The sequence below is a fragment of the Dama dama genome, chromosome 18 (assembly GCF_033118175.1).
Source record: "Dama dama isolate Ldn47 chromosome 18, ASM3311817v1, whole genome shotgun sequence".
NCBI classification, from domain to species: domain Eukaryota; kingdom Metazoa; phylum Chordata; class Mammalia; order Artiodactyla; family Cervidae; genus Dama; species Dama dama.
In genome coordinates this window covers 71,440,375-71,456,405 of record NC_083698.1, presented here as the reverse complement: position 1 = coordinate 71,456,405, position 16,031 = coordinate 71,440,375, and the positions used below count along the sequence as shown (strand labels likewise).

The 16,031-nt window shown below is 50.5% G+C and overlaps 1 protein-coding gene across 7 annotated transcripts in view; it reads right to left on the bottom strand.

The window, feature by feature from the left end:
- TNS3 (tensin 3) overlaps positions 1 to 16,031 on the bottom strand; it is a 220,581-nt gene that overhangs the window by 77,556 nt on the left and 126,994 nt on the right. For all 7 annotated transcript variants that reach the window (XM_061165571.1, XM_061165570.1, XM_061165564.1 and 4 more), the window contains 3 exons: positions 8,602 to 8,731; positions 8,195 to 8,260; positions 7,147 to 7,251 (listed from right to left, as the gene is read on the bottom strand). In XM_061165571.1, coding sequence (XP_061021554.1) covers positions 7,147 to 7,251; positions 8,195 to 8,260; positions 8,602 to 8,731 — 301 coding nt within the window. The remainder of the gene's footprint in view (positions 1 to 7,146; positions 7,252 to 8,194; positions 8,261 to 8,601; positions 8,732 to 16,031) is intronic.

The following is a 16,031-nucleotide window of genomic DNA, read 5'->3' as shown; positions in this document are numbered from 1 at the left end:
TGGAGCCAGCACCAACCTGCTTTGGTTTACAAACCAGTTCCAGCATCACTTGTGTCCCTCAGCTACAGAGTCTTCAGCTGTGAAGTCTTCACCTTACAGTCTCCATGTCCTGGGGCTGTGTCTCTCTTTCAAGCTCGACAGGGCCAAGTTCACAGTCAGTGTTAACCGCACATGGCCCATCTTTCAGCGTTTACTTGCACACCCAGACTTCCACATTCTACCCAGCAGCGCCTCTGCACCTCAGGCCTCTTCGCATGCAATTTAGGTGGGCTTCAGCCAACAGTTTACCCCTCTGCTTTGACTGCTTGTTGGTCAAAGCACAGTCACACGCTCTGAGCCTTAAATGAATGTGACACACCAGAGCAAACAAGCAAAGCTGTTTGGACGCCTTCAGGTTTCCACAGCACAACTGGGACCCTCACAAGTGTCACCACAATCAGCCTGAGATGGAATATGGTCAGCACGTCACAGACACAGATTTCTCCAACAAACCCCCAAATGACCACCAAGGCACAGGTTATGACTGTTCTCTCAGGAGAAAACATCTGTTTTACTGTGGGACATAAAGCGCTTCTTGTGCAAGAAGGTCTACTCAGTTTGGGGCTCAGTAAGGGTCCTGACCAACTCCCATTCCTATCGAGGGACCTGACAGGACTGTGCCCACTCTGCAAATAACACTGTCACTGCAATCAAGAAAGCAACTAAGTTGAAAGAAGGTGAAAGTCGCTCAGTCATTGTCCAACTCTTTGCGACCCCATGGACTATACAGCCCATGGAATTCTCCAGGCCAGAATACTGGAGTGGGTAGCTGATCCCTTCTCCAGGGGATCTTCCCAACCCAGGGACCGAACCTAGGTCTCCCGTATTACAGGCGGATTCTTTACCAGCTGAGCCATCAGGGAAGCCCAAGAATACTGGAGTGGGTAGCCTATCCCTTCTCCAGCAGATCTTCCTGATCCAGGAATTACACTGGGGTCTCCTGCATTACAGGCAGATTCTTCACCAGCTGAGCTACCAGGGGAGCCCAGGAAGCAACTGACTGATCACATAATGTTTTTCTTCAAAGAATTCACATCAAAAGAAAATAAATTAGAAACAGAAATCTGAAAGATCTGGTTTGAGGACTGAGACCAATGGGCCCTGCCACGTTATAGCCAAGGCCATGCACAGAGCGGGACCCAGTCTCCTACAGGACAGTCTTACAATCAGACCTTTGCACCCCAAAGCTGACAACTGCATGAAACACAACAGAACAAGGTACCAACAAAGAGGAAAACTAATCTGTACACTGGCCAGTGGTCTCTTTTCTCCATTTCTAACACAAAGAGCCAATGTGACTAGCTGTGTGTCAAAAGGAGGCTGGCCTTTCATGAGGCTCATTTTCCCACTGTGTGGGGTGCAGGGTGGGTCTTCCTCACGTTGGCAGTGGCTTCACAAAGGCGCCGCGACAGCCTTCATGAATGCACAGCAAGTGGCATCAGCGAGGGCCTCAGGTCTCGGCAGTCACGCTGTTGCCGGCCTCTAATACTCGGCCCAAAACACTGTCATATTCCCTCTGCTCCTACCTGTGGGTTTCAACCACACAAAGCCCACTGAGGCTGTTCCTGTCAACTTCTTCTGAAACAACGTGGTCTTGTGAGGCTCTGCTGATGTGAGGCCAAAAGGCAGTTCTGCAGCTCACTGTTTTGACAGGCTTCAGAACTTTCCACTGTACCGAGACGGAATTTTGTGCATGAGGTTACATAGCTAACACAGGAAAGACTTGAAGGGTTTCCTGAATATTCCTGGGAGTAGTTGGCAAAGTGGGACAGGAGACCTGCAGAAGATTCATTGTGATTCCAATGTGAAACCCATAAAGACAGAAGAAATAACCAGAAAAGGAAAACCAACTAGGACTAAAAGAAGTGGAAATTTCACAAAGTAGTAGAAAAGATGGGCAATAAAAGAACAGCTTAAGGCCAAAACGTGTACAAGAAGGTTCACTGCAGCATTAACCACAAGAGGCAAAAGATGGAAAAAACCCAAATGCTCACCTGCTGATGAATGGATCAGCACACTGAGGTTTAATCACACTCTGGAACATTATTTGGCCATAAAAAAGGAGTGATGTATCGAAACTGAATGAACCCTCAAATCATCATGCAGAGTGAAAGATGCCTGTCATGAAAAGCCTCACACTGCAGGAGTCCACTTGCGTGAAATGTCCATACAAGGGAAATTCATAGAGAAGGAAGATGGGTGGTCACATGGGGCTGGGAGAGAGAGGGCTGGGGTTTGTAGAAGTTGTGTGACTTGGGGTCTTAGGGAGACCAGGAGGTCAGGCCCACTCCTAGTTTCATTTTTCGGAGAAACCACTGGCAGTCAGAACTCAGGGGCTGGTCCCTAAGGCAGAATGCCAGTGACCGAGTCCAGAGACATGCACTCCAGAGCTGGGATGCAGGGCACGGGCAGGCCTCCCAGGGAGCCGCTGCTAAAGCAGGTGCAGCATCAAAGGGCAGGAGCGCTGCCGACACTGGTCATAAAGGACAGGAGGAAAGTGAGAGCTGGATAAACATGCCCTTGGCTGAGCCTGCCTTTCATACCCCTACCCCAGAGCACAGGACATGCTCACTCCCAGGGTGGGTCCCACAGCTTGAGGGATGTGGGCAGGTTGGGAGCCAAGGACCCCAGTGAAATCAAGCCAACTCTCAATGCTTCTGTTCACTGGCTCTCTTGGGATAATGCTACTTAAGGCCTCCAGCCATCGTTGGCAGGCTGTGTGTGTGTGTATTAGTCATTCAGTCATGTCTGACTCTTGGCGACCCAATGGACTATGGCTCACTAGGCTCCTCCGTCCATGGAATTCTCCAGGCAAGAATACTGGAGTGAGTGGACTGCCATTCCCTTCTCCACCCTCTCAGGTAGGAAGGCTAGGGGTCCCCAAGTGGAGGAAATAAACTGTAAGCAGGTCACGGCTTGCAGCTGCAACCTTTCACTGGGAGGCTGACATGGGCTAATTCATGCAAACTCGTCCAGATGACATGAATTTCAAGTCAATTTCTCTGATACCTCTGAGACGGCAGCTCAGGGCCAGTTATGACTCATTAACAGCCTCCAACGCTGCACTCACTCTTCTGATAGGATCCAATCCACTTCAAAAAGTTAACACCTAAAGGACTTTATGGTTCCCAGCACAAATGGTGAGATTCCTGTATTTCAGATTAGATGAAGCCATTGCTCTCCATCCCAATCACTGCCCGAAATCCCTTACCAAGACAGGATTAACTCCAGGTCACGGGTTCACACCTGGAAGGGGACCTGCAAGGCCAGGGAGCTGGAGGCTGAAAATCAAGAGAGCACAGGATGGTGCTTCCTGAGATCTGAGCAAGATGCCATTGGCATTTGATAGCTGGGCTGTATTAAAGCAGTTACCCTGCTCTGAACCGTCAAAGCAAGCAATGTGAAGGAAGGTTTCGCAGGATGCAGGATCTAAAGCAATTCTTCTCAGTCTGGGTACAGAGAGTGGAAGCATTCAGTGAGTGGCTACAGTGGTCAGACACTGATGATGCAGCCGCTACGTTCTGGAAGCTCAGCCAGCAGCATTCCCATTCTGCCAGGGAGGAGCCCGACCTTGGACAGAGAGCAGAGCAAAGACCTAAGGTCTGATCTGCCGTATTCCAGTGGACCCTCTTTTGCATAAGTCACCAAAGTGTGCTTTGCTTTTCCAAATCTCAACACCTGACAACAGTTTCTGGGGAGAAATGCTTTCAAATACATTTTCAAAGTGTGCATGCGTGGTAAGTCACTTCATTTGTGTCTGACTCTTTGTGACTCTATGGACTGTAGCCCACCAGTCTCCTCTTTCCATGGAATTCTCCAGGCAAGAATACCGGAGTGGGTTGCCATGTCCTCCTCCAGGGGATCTTCCTGACCCAAGGTTCAAATTCACATCTCTTGTGTCTCCTGCATTGGCAAGCAGGTCCTTTACCACTAGCGCCACCAAATGGCAACACCTAAATATCACAGCATGATCCAGAACTTGTAACTGCACACACCTGTGGCTGGTTCTTCTGGACCCAACTTGTCCTCACCAGCAGCCTGACTGCCGGCAGCTCAGTAGAGCGTCCTGCATGGGACAGTAACAGGACTGGGTCTTATTGTGAAAGTGACAAGAAATCAGAGGCCCCCTTTCTGCAGCCCGCCCCCATGGAGCTCTGGGCAACTGTGGTTGCCAATGACCTGAAGTATCAGAGTGGGGGGTACCTGGGGGACAGCAGCCCCTGTCTATGCAACCCTGGATCCACGAGCTCTACCTGTGGCCAGAAACGCACTTGTTGGTTAAAGCCAGGAACAGAGGAAAGGAGGGGCACAGCAAGGCTTCATGCCCAACCATAGGCTGTGCTGCAGGCCTCACTCTGGTCCAGGGACCAGCAGGTCTTCAGCTGGAAGGATGAGGTTTGCACCAAATAACACTGGGGTCAAACCAGCCCAGACTTGTGTCCCACTTCCACAGTCTCCGTCCTGCATGATCTCGAACACACGACAACTCACCCAGCTTCACCTGTGACCACCAATAGTGCACAGCCCCAGAAGGCTACCAGGACCCCTCACCAAAGTCCAGCTTTTGATTTCTCTTGGGTACTGCACCCTTTATCTCTAAAATGGGTCACAGGGTCTTATGTAGATCAAATAAAATAGCACGGGAGAGGCTCTAGTAGGCTGCCCCACTGTCCGCCTCCACCGTCCATTTCTCTCCTTGAGACAGCGAAAGTTCCATGAAATACTGATGAGGCAGTGGGAGCCCCAGATCCCCTCCAGGCCCCAGAGCTGGGAGCAGAGAACTGAGTCTCCGTGATGAAGACAGGACATCTGGAATCAAGTGTCCACATGTGAAAGAGCTCACGGCTGGTGGAGAAGGCACAACACTTTGCTCAGATATAACAGGGGGTCAGGGTCCTTGACTGAAGGTCACTGCGGAGGGTCCACTCCGGGACAGCAGAGACAAATACAGTTTAGGTCAGTGTGTGTGTGTGTGTGTGTGTGTGTGTGTGTGTGTGTGTGTGTGTGTGTGTGTGTGTGTGTGTGTGTGTGTGTGTGTTTTAACCAGTAGGACAGAGACAAATACAGTTTAGGTCAGTGTGTGTGTGTGTGTGTGTGTGTGTGTGTGTGTGTGTGTGTGTGTGTGTGTGTGTGTGTGTTTTAACCAGTAGGGACTAGAAATGGAAGTGCACAGAGAAGGGAGGGCCAAAAGAGCGGAGGGTCCACTCCGGGACAGCAGAGACAAATACAGTTTAGGTCAGTGTGTGTGTGTGTGTGTGTGTGTGTGTGTGTGTGTGTGTGTGTGTGTGTGTGTGTGTGTGTGTGTGTGTGTGTGTGTGTGTGTGTGTGTGTGTGTGTGTGTGTGTGTTTTAACCAGTAGGGACTAGAAATGGAAGTGCACAGAGAAGGGAGGGCCAAAAGACATCATTTTCTAGCCAAAACCATAGGCTGCCAAACCTTCCTTAACCCCGGAGAGTTTTGCCCTAGGGAAGCATGGCTGAGACTACTTCCTGCCAGCCAACGCCCCCCGCCTTCACAGGAGTAGGGGAGTCAGTGGTGCCCTCCTCCAGGAACCCAAGCCAGGGACTGAGGCTCCAAGTGAGAGCTAAGGGCTCTGGGAATGAGCAATGAGTTCACCAATGCAGCTCAGCCCCACAGAGGAGCCTGGAGAGTTGGGAAGATGGAGGGAACCTCAGGAAGGGTAATGAATCCACATGAGGGAAACTGCATGTTTTGTGGAAGGTGGCTGTGCAAGGGTCTGCAGGGCCTTGGCAGCAGGGGCCATCCACGCAGCACCTACAACAGTGAGAACTCAGAAACCCCCGTGAGCTCCACCAGGAACAAGTGCAACAGACAAGGGGTCAGACAGAGGTAGGAAATTAAGAGGTACAAACTATTATGTATAAAATAAATGTGCCATGAGGACATATTGCACAGTATAGGAATATGGCCAATATTCTATCATAACTATAAATGGAGTATAATCTTTAAAAATTGTGAATCACGATATTGTATATCTGTAACTTGTCTAATACTGTAGATCAACTATCCCTCAATTTGGGGGGGGGGGGGAAGTAGATTTGCAAGTTCTTAAAAAAAACATCAAAAGCAACTGGGACTCTCCTCCAATAGAATGCAGTGTGGTGGATGAACTGGGCATGGGAATGGCGCTTCGTGTGTACAGAGGCTTGACACATACAGCACTTAAAAACCATGCCTGAAGCACAGGAGTGATGAGGGCTTCACCTCTAGACAGCAGCATGGTCTGTATCACAGAAATACTGACATGACCCCAGACTCTCCAGGTGGACAAGCTGAGGAGCCTCATGCCCCCCCTGAGTGGACCACAGACATCCCCGGCCCGTCCCTGCAATCCCAGCGATGCACAAAGATGGGCACACGTGCAGTCACCGTCACAACACTTGCTTCTGGCTATTTAATGTCTGGATGGAACTAATTGGACAAAATTGTTTTGACTGTCTCTCCCAAATCAGGTCTGTTCACAATTTGGTGCCTGAAAAAGATGAAAGGCCAGTGTTCTCAAGCGCCTGGAAGAAGTCTGATCCCTCCTCTTTGAAACTGACCTCCAGAGGCTTCTTTCCATAAACCTGGCAGGTGCCACCCTCCATTCCTTTACTCTTTCATGATACTTGTGACTCAAACTGCAGGTCCCGTGGCAAACAGAGAATATGCTTGGGAGAGACAGACTCACAAAACAGAGACTAAATGACGCAGCCACACAACCTGGACACCAGTGTAATGAGCAAACAGAAATAGAACCCACAAAACTATTGCCCATGGGGCTCCCCAATAGTAGGAAACTGCCAGTGCTCAGGCACCAGGCATTCCCCTTCCACAATAGGGAGGGGAAGGGAGAGACAGACATACAGCTTCAAGTGAGGAAGCTTCTAGATGACAAGTTCACTAACTGACCATCACTATGCAGCTTTGTCAAAGCTCAACCCAATCCACCAAGCCTGATTCTCACAAGTGCCCTCAGACTCACAATGGTGTGGACGCTTGACAGTCTCCAAGCAGGCTGCAAGGAGATTTTCAATCTAAAGGTGAACAGGCTGCTTGTTCTGGGTTTTATTCTCCAGGAATTGATAGCCGGGTAACAAGACTCACCTTCACCATCTGCACTCAGGTTCTCGTATGAGTCCCAGCGGATTAGCGGGTCTGCTGTGTTGAAGTCCACAATCACCCTGTGGTCATTCTGCAAATGTTCACATCCTGCAGGGTGGTGGAAGGGACAGGGGTGGACAAAGGGTGTTAGTCCCAGTCAAGCCGGCACCTGCCAGCAATGCAGAGAGCAGCCTCTGTATCTGAGTGCCAGCCCAGCGTCCAGATCCACACCCTCTCCCACAAGCCTGCCAGCAATCTGAGCTGGAACTGAAAAACAGTGCAAACCACTTGGCAGGAAAGAGAGCTGAACACTGGTCCTCTGTCTACCAGGTGGGAGGCTCTGTGCTCTGGATCCATTTCTGCACGAGGGGATCACCTGGATAGCTCTGCAGGTCAAGGACCCAGCAGAACCCTGAGGAGCAGCCTCAGGGCTGGTGGACGGGAGGGGTGGGTTTGGGCTCTTGCCTTTCTGAGGTGTCTAGGAGGATTCTTACCCCACAGGCTTGCATTTAACTTTTCATGCCTCAATCTATGGCACTGGGCACAGAAATAGGGTGCTTCTTTTCCACAGCTATTAAAAACTGAATTAAAACGTTCACAAATATAATCTCGGTGATGGAAATGAGCCATTTGTCTTCACAGTAAATAGACTGCTTTCTCTTTCAATGTATTTTTAGAAGAAAGGAGTCTATTGTGCACACAAATATTTGCAGTCTTTCTACTATATTTCTAGTCCTCTTTAAAAATATGTGGTTGTTTCTTGAGGGGAGAAGTAAATAGGGCATCAAGTCATGGTCCCAATCCTGAAGTTCTGGGCCCTTCTTTGGGCAAGTCACACCATCTCTGGGGTCTTTTTTACCTACCTCGGCCCTACTGTCTCTAAGTTAACACCTTCCCACTGTCTAATATTCTATTTTTAATGTGTTATAAATATTTCCAATTATGTTCAAAGGTGGGAGGTTCTACAGAGACTCCAGCATACACACCACCCAACCAGGTCAGCATCTAGCTGCCCTCTCCACCCGCCGCCGGAATTCTGTGTTCTACCCACCTTGAATCTTCTCAGGAGTGGCTGAGAAGACTAACTCAATCTTCCCATTATCAGGAAAACGGTCATCTAAAAAAGAAATCCTATTTCAACAAATTTGGAGACAAGACAATAAATGAATTTTGTCCTTCTCTTCCTACCAGGGCAATACCACTCCCAAATCTCCAACAGCACACCAATGACAAAGAAGATGTTAGTACTTTTACTGTTTCTCTAGAATCTTTTTCTTTGTTGGAACTACCATCAGTCTCTAGTGAGACTGGTAATAATTTTGTCAATAGGCTGGTTTATGGTGTGGGGGTGGGGGGCAGTAGTGGAGAACAATGAAAGGAACACACAAGGCTCCCGGGGGCCACCCACCGAGGGCCCATTCTCCCCACACTCAGTCTGGACCCAGGGAAGGACCTCACCTTTGCTGGCGTTGTCCAAATCCTCCTTCGCAAACACAAGTCTGTAGCCCTGAACAGCGCCCGTGTGAAACTGCAGGCGGAAAATGACGTCACGGGTGGCCGAGCGGTACTTCTTGTGGTAGCACTTGACCTGGGGTAAAAGGGGTTGTGTTTTCCGGGGAGCCTCACCTTTGAGGATGGCTCCTGCAGGGGTGCACAGGCCGCCAGCAGGTCCCAACCTGGGAGACCGCCTGCAAACATCACTGCTTTGGTCCTCGGGTAGGACACAGGTGCAGTTCCAACAGCACAGGAATCCCACGGTCCCTAGCCTCCGACAGACCATACCTCCACTTTGGAAGACATCTGAAGAATGAAATTGCACAGCCTCTTTTTCCTAATTTCATCGAAACACTCCACATTTTACTTTAAAGCCTTTCTGCTCTCGTGAAAGGAACAGGCAGTCATTACTTTTCATACTCTGCTCAATATTTATGTTGTGTGCCGTAATTGAGAGAGAGAGAAAGATGGCAAGAAGGGAGAAGGAAGGGGAAGGGAAAAGGCCTTGGAATGTATATTCCATAGCTGGGCTGTCAAGACGTCTGGAATGACAGTTTGAGACCAGTGTCCAGAATCACCAGGGACGTGACTTGGACTCAGGCTGTGGCTCCAAGGCCCTAGGTCTCTGGCAGCAGCTCAGGCCTCTGGGGTGATGGTGTCAATACGCAGGGTGAAAGCACCCCTTCGGGGCACTTGGCAGGGAAGGGTGGGTGGAGGAGGGGCCCTGGCACCATTTCTCACCCTTCCATGGGGGCCCCCCTGCCTGGGGGTCTGGGGTAGGGCTGCCCACAAGGAGGGCTTCAGGAAGGCCACGGCAGACTGGTGTACTGCAAGAGAGGGGACCCATCCTCCCTCCTAAGTAGAGCAGAGGCTCCTCTCCAGGGTCCCCAGGGGTTCAAGCCCAGAAGCAGGCTGGATTCTGCCCTCAGACACCCAAAGTGGAGGAGGCCACGCCCTGCACTGCGCATGCCCAGGAGGAAGGGAGGCTGGGCATGCAGGGACCTCACAGGCAGCCATGCTCACAAAAGAGTCAGGTCGGAAAGAGATGGGCTTCAGGTATCTTGTGCCAGGTTAATGAGAAGCAGTCCCAGCAAGTATGGTCCAGACCAACAATTCGGGAGATGCTGCAGGTGACTGTTCTGTGTGTATGTTCAGTCACTCACTCATGTCTAACTCTTTGAAACCCCATGGACTGCAGCACACCAGGCTTCCCTCTCCTTCTTTATCTCCTGGAATGTGCTCAAACTCATGTCCATTGAACCAATGATGGCATCCAACCATCTCATCCTCTGTCCTCCTCTTCTCCTCTTGCCTTCAATATTTTCCAGCATCATAGGCTTTTCCAGTGAGTGGACTCTTCACATCAGGTGGCCAAAGTATTGGACCTTCAGCTTCAGCATCAGTCCTTCTAATGAATATTCAAGATTGATTTCCTTTTGGATTGTCTGATTTGATCTCCTTGCTGTCCAAGGGACTTTCAAGAGTGTTCTCCAGCACTACAGTTCAAAGGCATCAATTCTTCAGTGCTCGGCCTTCTTTATGGTTCAACTTTCACATCTATACATCACTACTGGAAAAACCAAAGCTTTGACTATCCAAATTTTTGTTGGCAAAGTGATGTCTCTGCTTTTTAATATGCTATCTAGGTTTGCCATTGCTTTTCTCCAAAGAGCAAGTGTCTTTTAATTTCATGGCTGCAGTCACCGTCTGCAGTGATTTTGAAGTCCAAGAAAACAAAGGCTGTCCTTTATAAACACTGTTTCCACTGTTTCCCCATCTATTTGCCACAAAGTGATGGGATCAGGCCTTCAGTAACCAGAGAACCATCACTCAAGAGAAAACATAAAGACCCAAGGAGCCCCTTGGTTTGCCCCTTAGGGCAAACCCCAAAGTCGTTTACCTCTGTGCTATCTATAAGGAAACAGTCTGATAAATAAATGAAGAAATGTACACAGACTGTCAGGGGAGCAATTCATGTTGACAAACACAAGCCCCGCATTCACTATGCGGGAGGCGCCAGGCGGCCTGTGCACACGTGGCTGGTGGGAATCCAGACTTAGGCCTGGCCTCCAGGCCCCTGTCCAGGGCTGGCATCTGGAACTAGCCCATGAGAACTCTTTAGGAATTTGAAAACTTCCATTTACTCTCCAACAGCAAATGGATCTCCAGTTATAAGTCCTCTCTCACTTCATCCAGGGTCTCTGGCTCCTCAGCAGGGTCCAACCAAAGGCTGTGCCCCCAGCCTTCCTTCTCAAGGCACTGCTTGCATCCTCACCCCTCCAAGGCCCCTGCAGCACACGGATCGCTCAGCAGAGGCCCCACACCATACTGACTGCTGAGCCAAGGCCCCCATCCCACACATGCTGCAGCAAGAGCCCCACGGAGACGACATGACCCCACGCACCTATCTCTGCTGGATGATGGACCCACCCTCTCTGTCGGCCTTTCTCCACTGCTACCTGGGAAGTGAGGGAAAGGGGGAGAAGACTGGGAGAAAAGGTAAGAGGGTTTCAGGCACATGCCAGTCTGACTCTGAAGCCTTTATCAATACTGAGGGGAACCAAGGCTGTAAAATAACAACAAGGCCTCCCTCCAGAAGCTGAAAGCCCCTGAAGGAGGTGGCCCCAGGCCAGCCCACGGGGTCACACCTCATAGAGCCAGTAGCTCCCCTCCCCCAGTTTGGCACCAGGTTCTGTGGGCAGGCAGAGCCCCTGGTGGACACAGCGCACCACAGGAGCTGGGTCAAGAAGCACCTAAGGGTGAGGGAGGATGCCCCTCAAGCACTGCTCCCTTTGGGGGAACCTTCCTCCTGCTCTGAGTTAAAGGGTTCATCCTGCAGCCAGCTCCTGATGTACACAGCTCATCCCAACCAGAAGCCCCCAGGCCCGCCCCCACCTTTCCCAGAACCCAAGTGCTCCATGGTCTCCCCTCCTCTGGTCTCACCATCGCTCATCACAGCAGCTACACACACACACACACACAGGGTGACTCATCAGACGTGAATCCCAGCCCACTCCAGGCACCAGGAGGGGGGAGGCAGAGGTCACTACGTGCCCTGGAGCAGGGGAGGAACACCAGATGGGTTCACCCTCCCCTCCCTACCTGCTGGCTGCCAGCTCTCAATCGTTCTGGGGCACTGATACCTTCCCAGGCCCTGCATGACTCTAGTGTCTAAAGGCTATAGTTTTTCACAGGACAAGGGTTCAGGGTGGAAGGAAGAGCAGGGTATGCCACTGCCACAGAGCATCCGCCTTCTGCACACACACGCCCTGCCTGAGGGGCTTCTGGGGACGCCTGACAAGCGACACTGGCAGAGACCTGAGCCCTCCCCACAGTCCTGCCCGCTGTTTCACCATATTCTCTTCCCACTGATCGCAGTTGTACTTGCCACCCGCTCCAGTCCTCCTGGCCACCTCAGGAATGACCCCAGCTATCTCTTGAAGGCACAGAAAACCAGAGGCGTCTCCCTCGCATGGGGACCTACAGCTCCGACCAGAGAGGAGATGGACCCACCTCCACCCAGGGGAGCCCCAACTCTGGCACCTCCTGCAGAGTCAGTAATGATTCATCATCTGAGTCAATAAATGTTAGTTGTGTCAGTGACAAGAGACCAGAATCACGCTCTTAACACTCCATGGAAAACATCAGCAGCATTTTGCTTAATAGAAGTGCCCCAAATGCTCCTTTTAAGGTACAAAGTATCGGTAGCATTTATAAAGATTAGAGTGATGAAGGTTGTAATACCCCTTTCATCCCTTCAGCATTAGCAGTTTTATTTACCCATGTCTCCCCAGCGAGTTTCTAAGAACACATCAATCCCCTGCCCTCAGATTTTAGAATATCTGCACTAAAAACAATTTCACTTCACTTTGCTGTGGGCCTGCTGGCTGTCTACACAGGCATCAAGAAACGCATGTCCTCAAATAGGAGCCACAACCACACACCCTTAAAGGTTTAGCAAGCCTAGTGGCTGCCTTCCTAAATCACAGGACCTACATCATCCAGGGCCAACACTAACCATGATATCGCTTGGAGGTGAAAATGATTTCAGAGGGTGGCAAGACTATAACTCACTCCCTAAACCTTTAGGACAGCAGCAGTACAGCTGTGAATAAACAATATAAGATCTACTGAGGGCTTCCCCGGTGGCTCAGCAGTAAAGAATCCGCCTGCAGTGGAGGAGACATAGGCGACACGGGTTCAATCCCTGGGTGAGGAAGATCCTCTGGAGGAGGGCACGTCAATCCACTCCAGCATTCTTTCCTGGAGAATCCCAGGGACAGAGGAGCCTGCCGGGCTACAATCCATAGGGTCGCAAAGAGTCAGACAACTCAAACAACTGAGCACGCATACACAGATCCACTGGGCTGAGATACAGAATGGATCGACCATACTGGACCCGACCATCCTGGGCCCGACCCAGGTCTCAGAGACTCCCAGCAGAGGGAGGAGGATGCACGCACAGCAAGTCACAGGGCGATATAGCACGACAGACATCCTGTAACAACGCCCAACAGGAGCAGATCCAGAGGGGCTGAAGATGCATTCATTTTCCCTCTTCTTACTTAAGTGCCCTTAGCAAGAAACAATAAACTAAGGTGTTGTTTGTTTGTGACAGCTCCTTGAGAAGGGTCCCCTCTGTTTAGGAGTCAGGTCGCCAGGGCCAGGCAACAGGGCCCCACAACCACGAGGACGAAACCTAAGTGGCCATGGGGTTTGCACAAGCAGGGGCAGCAAGACGGGGCATGTGGATGGGAAAGTGTTTACAAGCTCATTGGGGCCCTGGACCACGGCCAGTTCTTGACAGGGCTGAGGCCCACGCGAATTCCTAAGCGAGGTTACATAACGACATGGCTGTGCTCACAAACGCTCTGCCCTCCCACTTGACAGAAATGTGTTTACTGAATACCTGAGGCTGCATCCGAACCTCAGTACAAGCACACTGCAAAGATGGGCAGGTCAGGTGTGCAATGGAAGGGTGTGTGGGGACAGGCCGGCCGTGTTTAGGTGAAGCCAGATGATGGGTGGGTGTCACCCTGGCCTCAGTAGTAACGGCCCCCTCAACAGCCCCCAAGTCGAAGGAATGACAGGTGGAGCCCACTCCACTTTCCCCTACAGTGTCCCCAATCCAAAGAGATCACAAGGCCTTACTTCTTGTAAACTTGACCCCTATAACCTTTGCTAGCCTGTCTCAACAGAGAATCAATCCCGCATGAGGAAAGAGGCAGGTTTATCTATGCACAGGGCTGACATTTACCAAAATCAAGGAGGAAAAAAAGGCAAAAGACAGCATGCTGTCTCAAAGAATGGTGACCAAGGTGTTACCTTCGGACACCTTCCCCGGGAGCTCGCGTTCCACCTTCTGGAGCAGAGGCAGGCTCTGCAGACACCAGACAGCCCGGCCGAACCCTCTGCGACTGTGGGTGGGAAACCCATAAAAGCATTTCTCTGCAATGCAGGATTCGGTCCAACTCATGACAGCTGCCAAATTCTTGATGAGAAATGAAAATGCCTACATACTTGAACTTTAACACAGAAAGGCCCTGACATATTCTCCATGTCCTCCTTTCTCCACTGAAGGCAGGCCCGTGAATGCGCAGGGGTGCACATCAAGCGACAGCTGACTACAATTGAAGGACAGGACAAACTGAAATGAGCAGGTCTCCCACAGTCAGGCTGAGACTGGGTACTTCTCCTGCCTCAGAGCCTCGGGAAACCAGAGCTGACCTGCACGGTAGGAGGGGAGACAGCTCCCCGCTCCCCAGATGCTCAGCCAACACCAGGGAATGTTCTGCCACCGTGTACTTCCCTGTGCTGAGCCCTGAGGTCACTTTCAGGTTGAACCAACAGTCCTGGGATTTGGAGGAGCAGCGTGTACAGATCACACAATACAGTATGTCCCCCAGAGATTATGTTCTGAGTGTGGGGATACCTGGGGTTGGTCCTCCAGCCTGGCCAGTGCTGTCAGCACCTCTTGAGAGTCTCTCTTCCTCAGACACATGGAAATCACCTCTCCCACCTGTGAGCCTTCAACTCCCGCCTCTACGCATGTGTGAACACACCAAATCCTGGCACGAGAGAGATCACCAGCACATCTCACTCACCATTCACAACCACCATATTACCTGGTTCAGGAGATATGTTATGGGGAATGAAAGAGGGGATGAATGAACACTGGTGACAAGTCATAGCCAAGGGTGCTGGATAACCCTTGGTACCTGACTCCACTATTAACCTTATTCAGTTGTTCAGTTCAGTTCAGTCACTCAGTCATGTCTTGACTCTTTGCAACCCCATAGACTGCAGCACGCCAGGCTTCCCTGTCCATCACCAACTCCTGGAGCTTGCTCACACTCAAGTCCATCGAGTCGGTGATGCCATCCAACCATCTCATCCTCTGTCATCCTCTTCTCCTCCCACCTTCAATCTTTCCTGGCATCAGGGTTTTTTCAAATAAGTCAGTTCTTCCCATCAGGTAGCCAAAGCATTGGAATTTCATCTTCAGCATCAGTCCTTCCAATAAATATTCAGGACTGACTGGTTGGATCTCCTTGCAGTCCAAGGGACTCTCAAGAGTCTTCTCCAACAACACAGTTCAAAAGCATCAATTCTTCAGCGTTCAGCTTTCTTTATAGTCCAACTCTCACATCCATTCGTGACTACTGGAAAAACCATAGCTCTGACTAGACAGACCTTTGACTAGATGATTTATTCTAGAATGGGTTTACTCAATGGACACAGATATTATGGGCTGAACTCTGTGACCTCAAGATTCATTTGTTGAAGTCTTAAAGGTGGTGAGGGTAGTGAGGTTATACAGGTGAGCCCTAATTCAATCTGACTGGGGTCCTTTAAAGAAGAGGCCAGGACCCAGACACATGCAGAGGGAAGATGACGTGAGCACCTGGGGAGAAGAGAGCCATCTGCATGCCAAGGAGAGAGACCTTGGGAGAAATCAGCACAGCCAACACCTCGATCTCTGCCTTTCAGCCTCCAGCACTGTGAGGGAATTCATGTCTGATGTTTAAGCCCCCAGTCTGTGGCACTTTGTCATGACAGCCCTAGGAAACTAATACAAGAGGCTACAGCCACATTGAGGCTTCACAGAGATCAACAACTAAACTAAACCTCCTGGGTAATCATTTCTACAAATGAAGCAAGGAAAAATTACCCCGTGGGATGGAAAATTACCCACTTCCAGCTGTAACCCGTATCACCCTTCCCCCGTCTGATAACGCTGCAAAAAAATAAGTGCAGAGTGTACAAAAATGAACTGTAAACACAGGAAGTATAAATCAAATAATAATGCAATCCAAAAATACTCCATGTTAAGAATGGACAGAGGTGCAGGAAGGGGCTGGTTTTATCAAGTTATGCATTTCCTGTGATGAGAT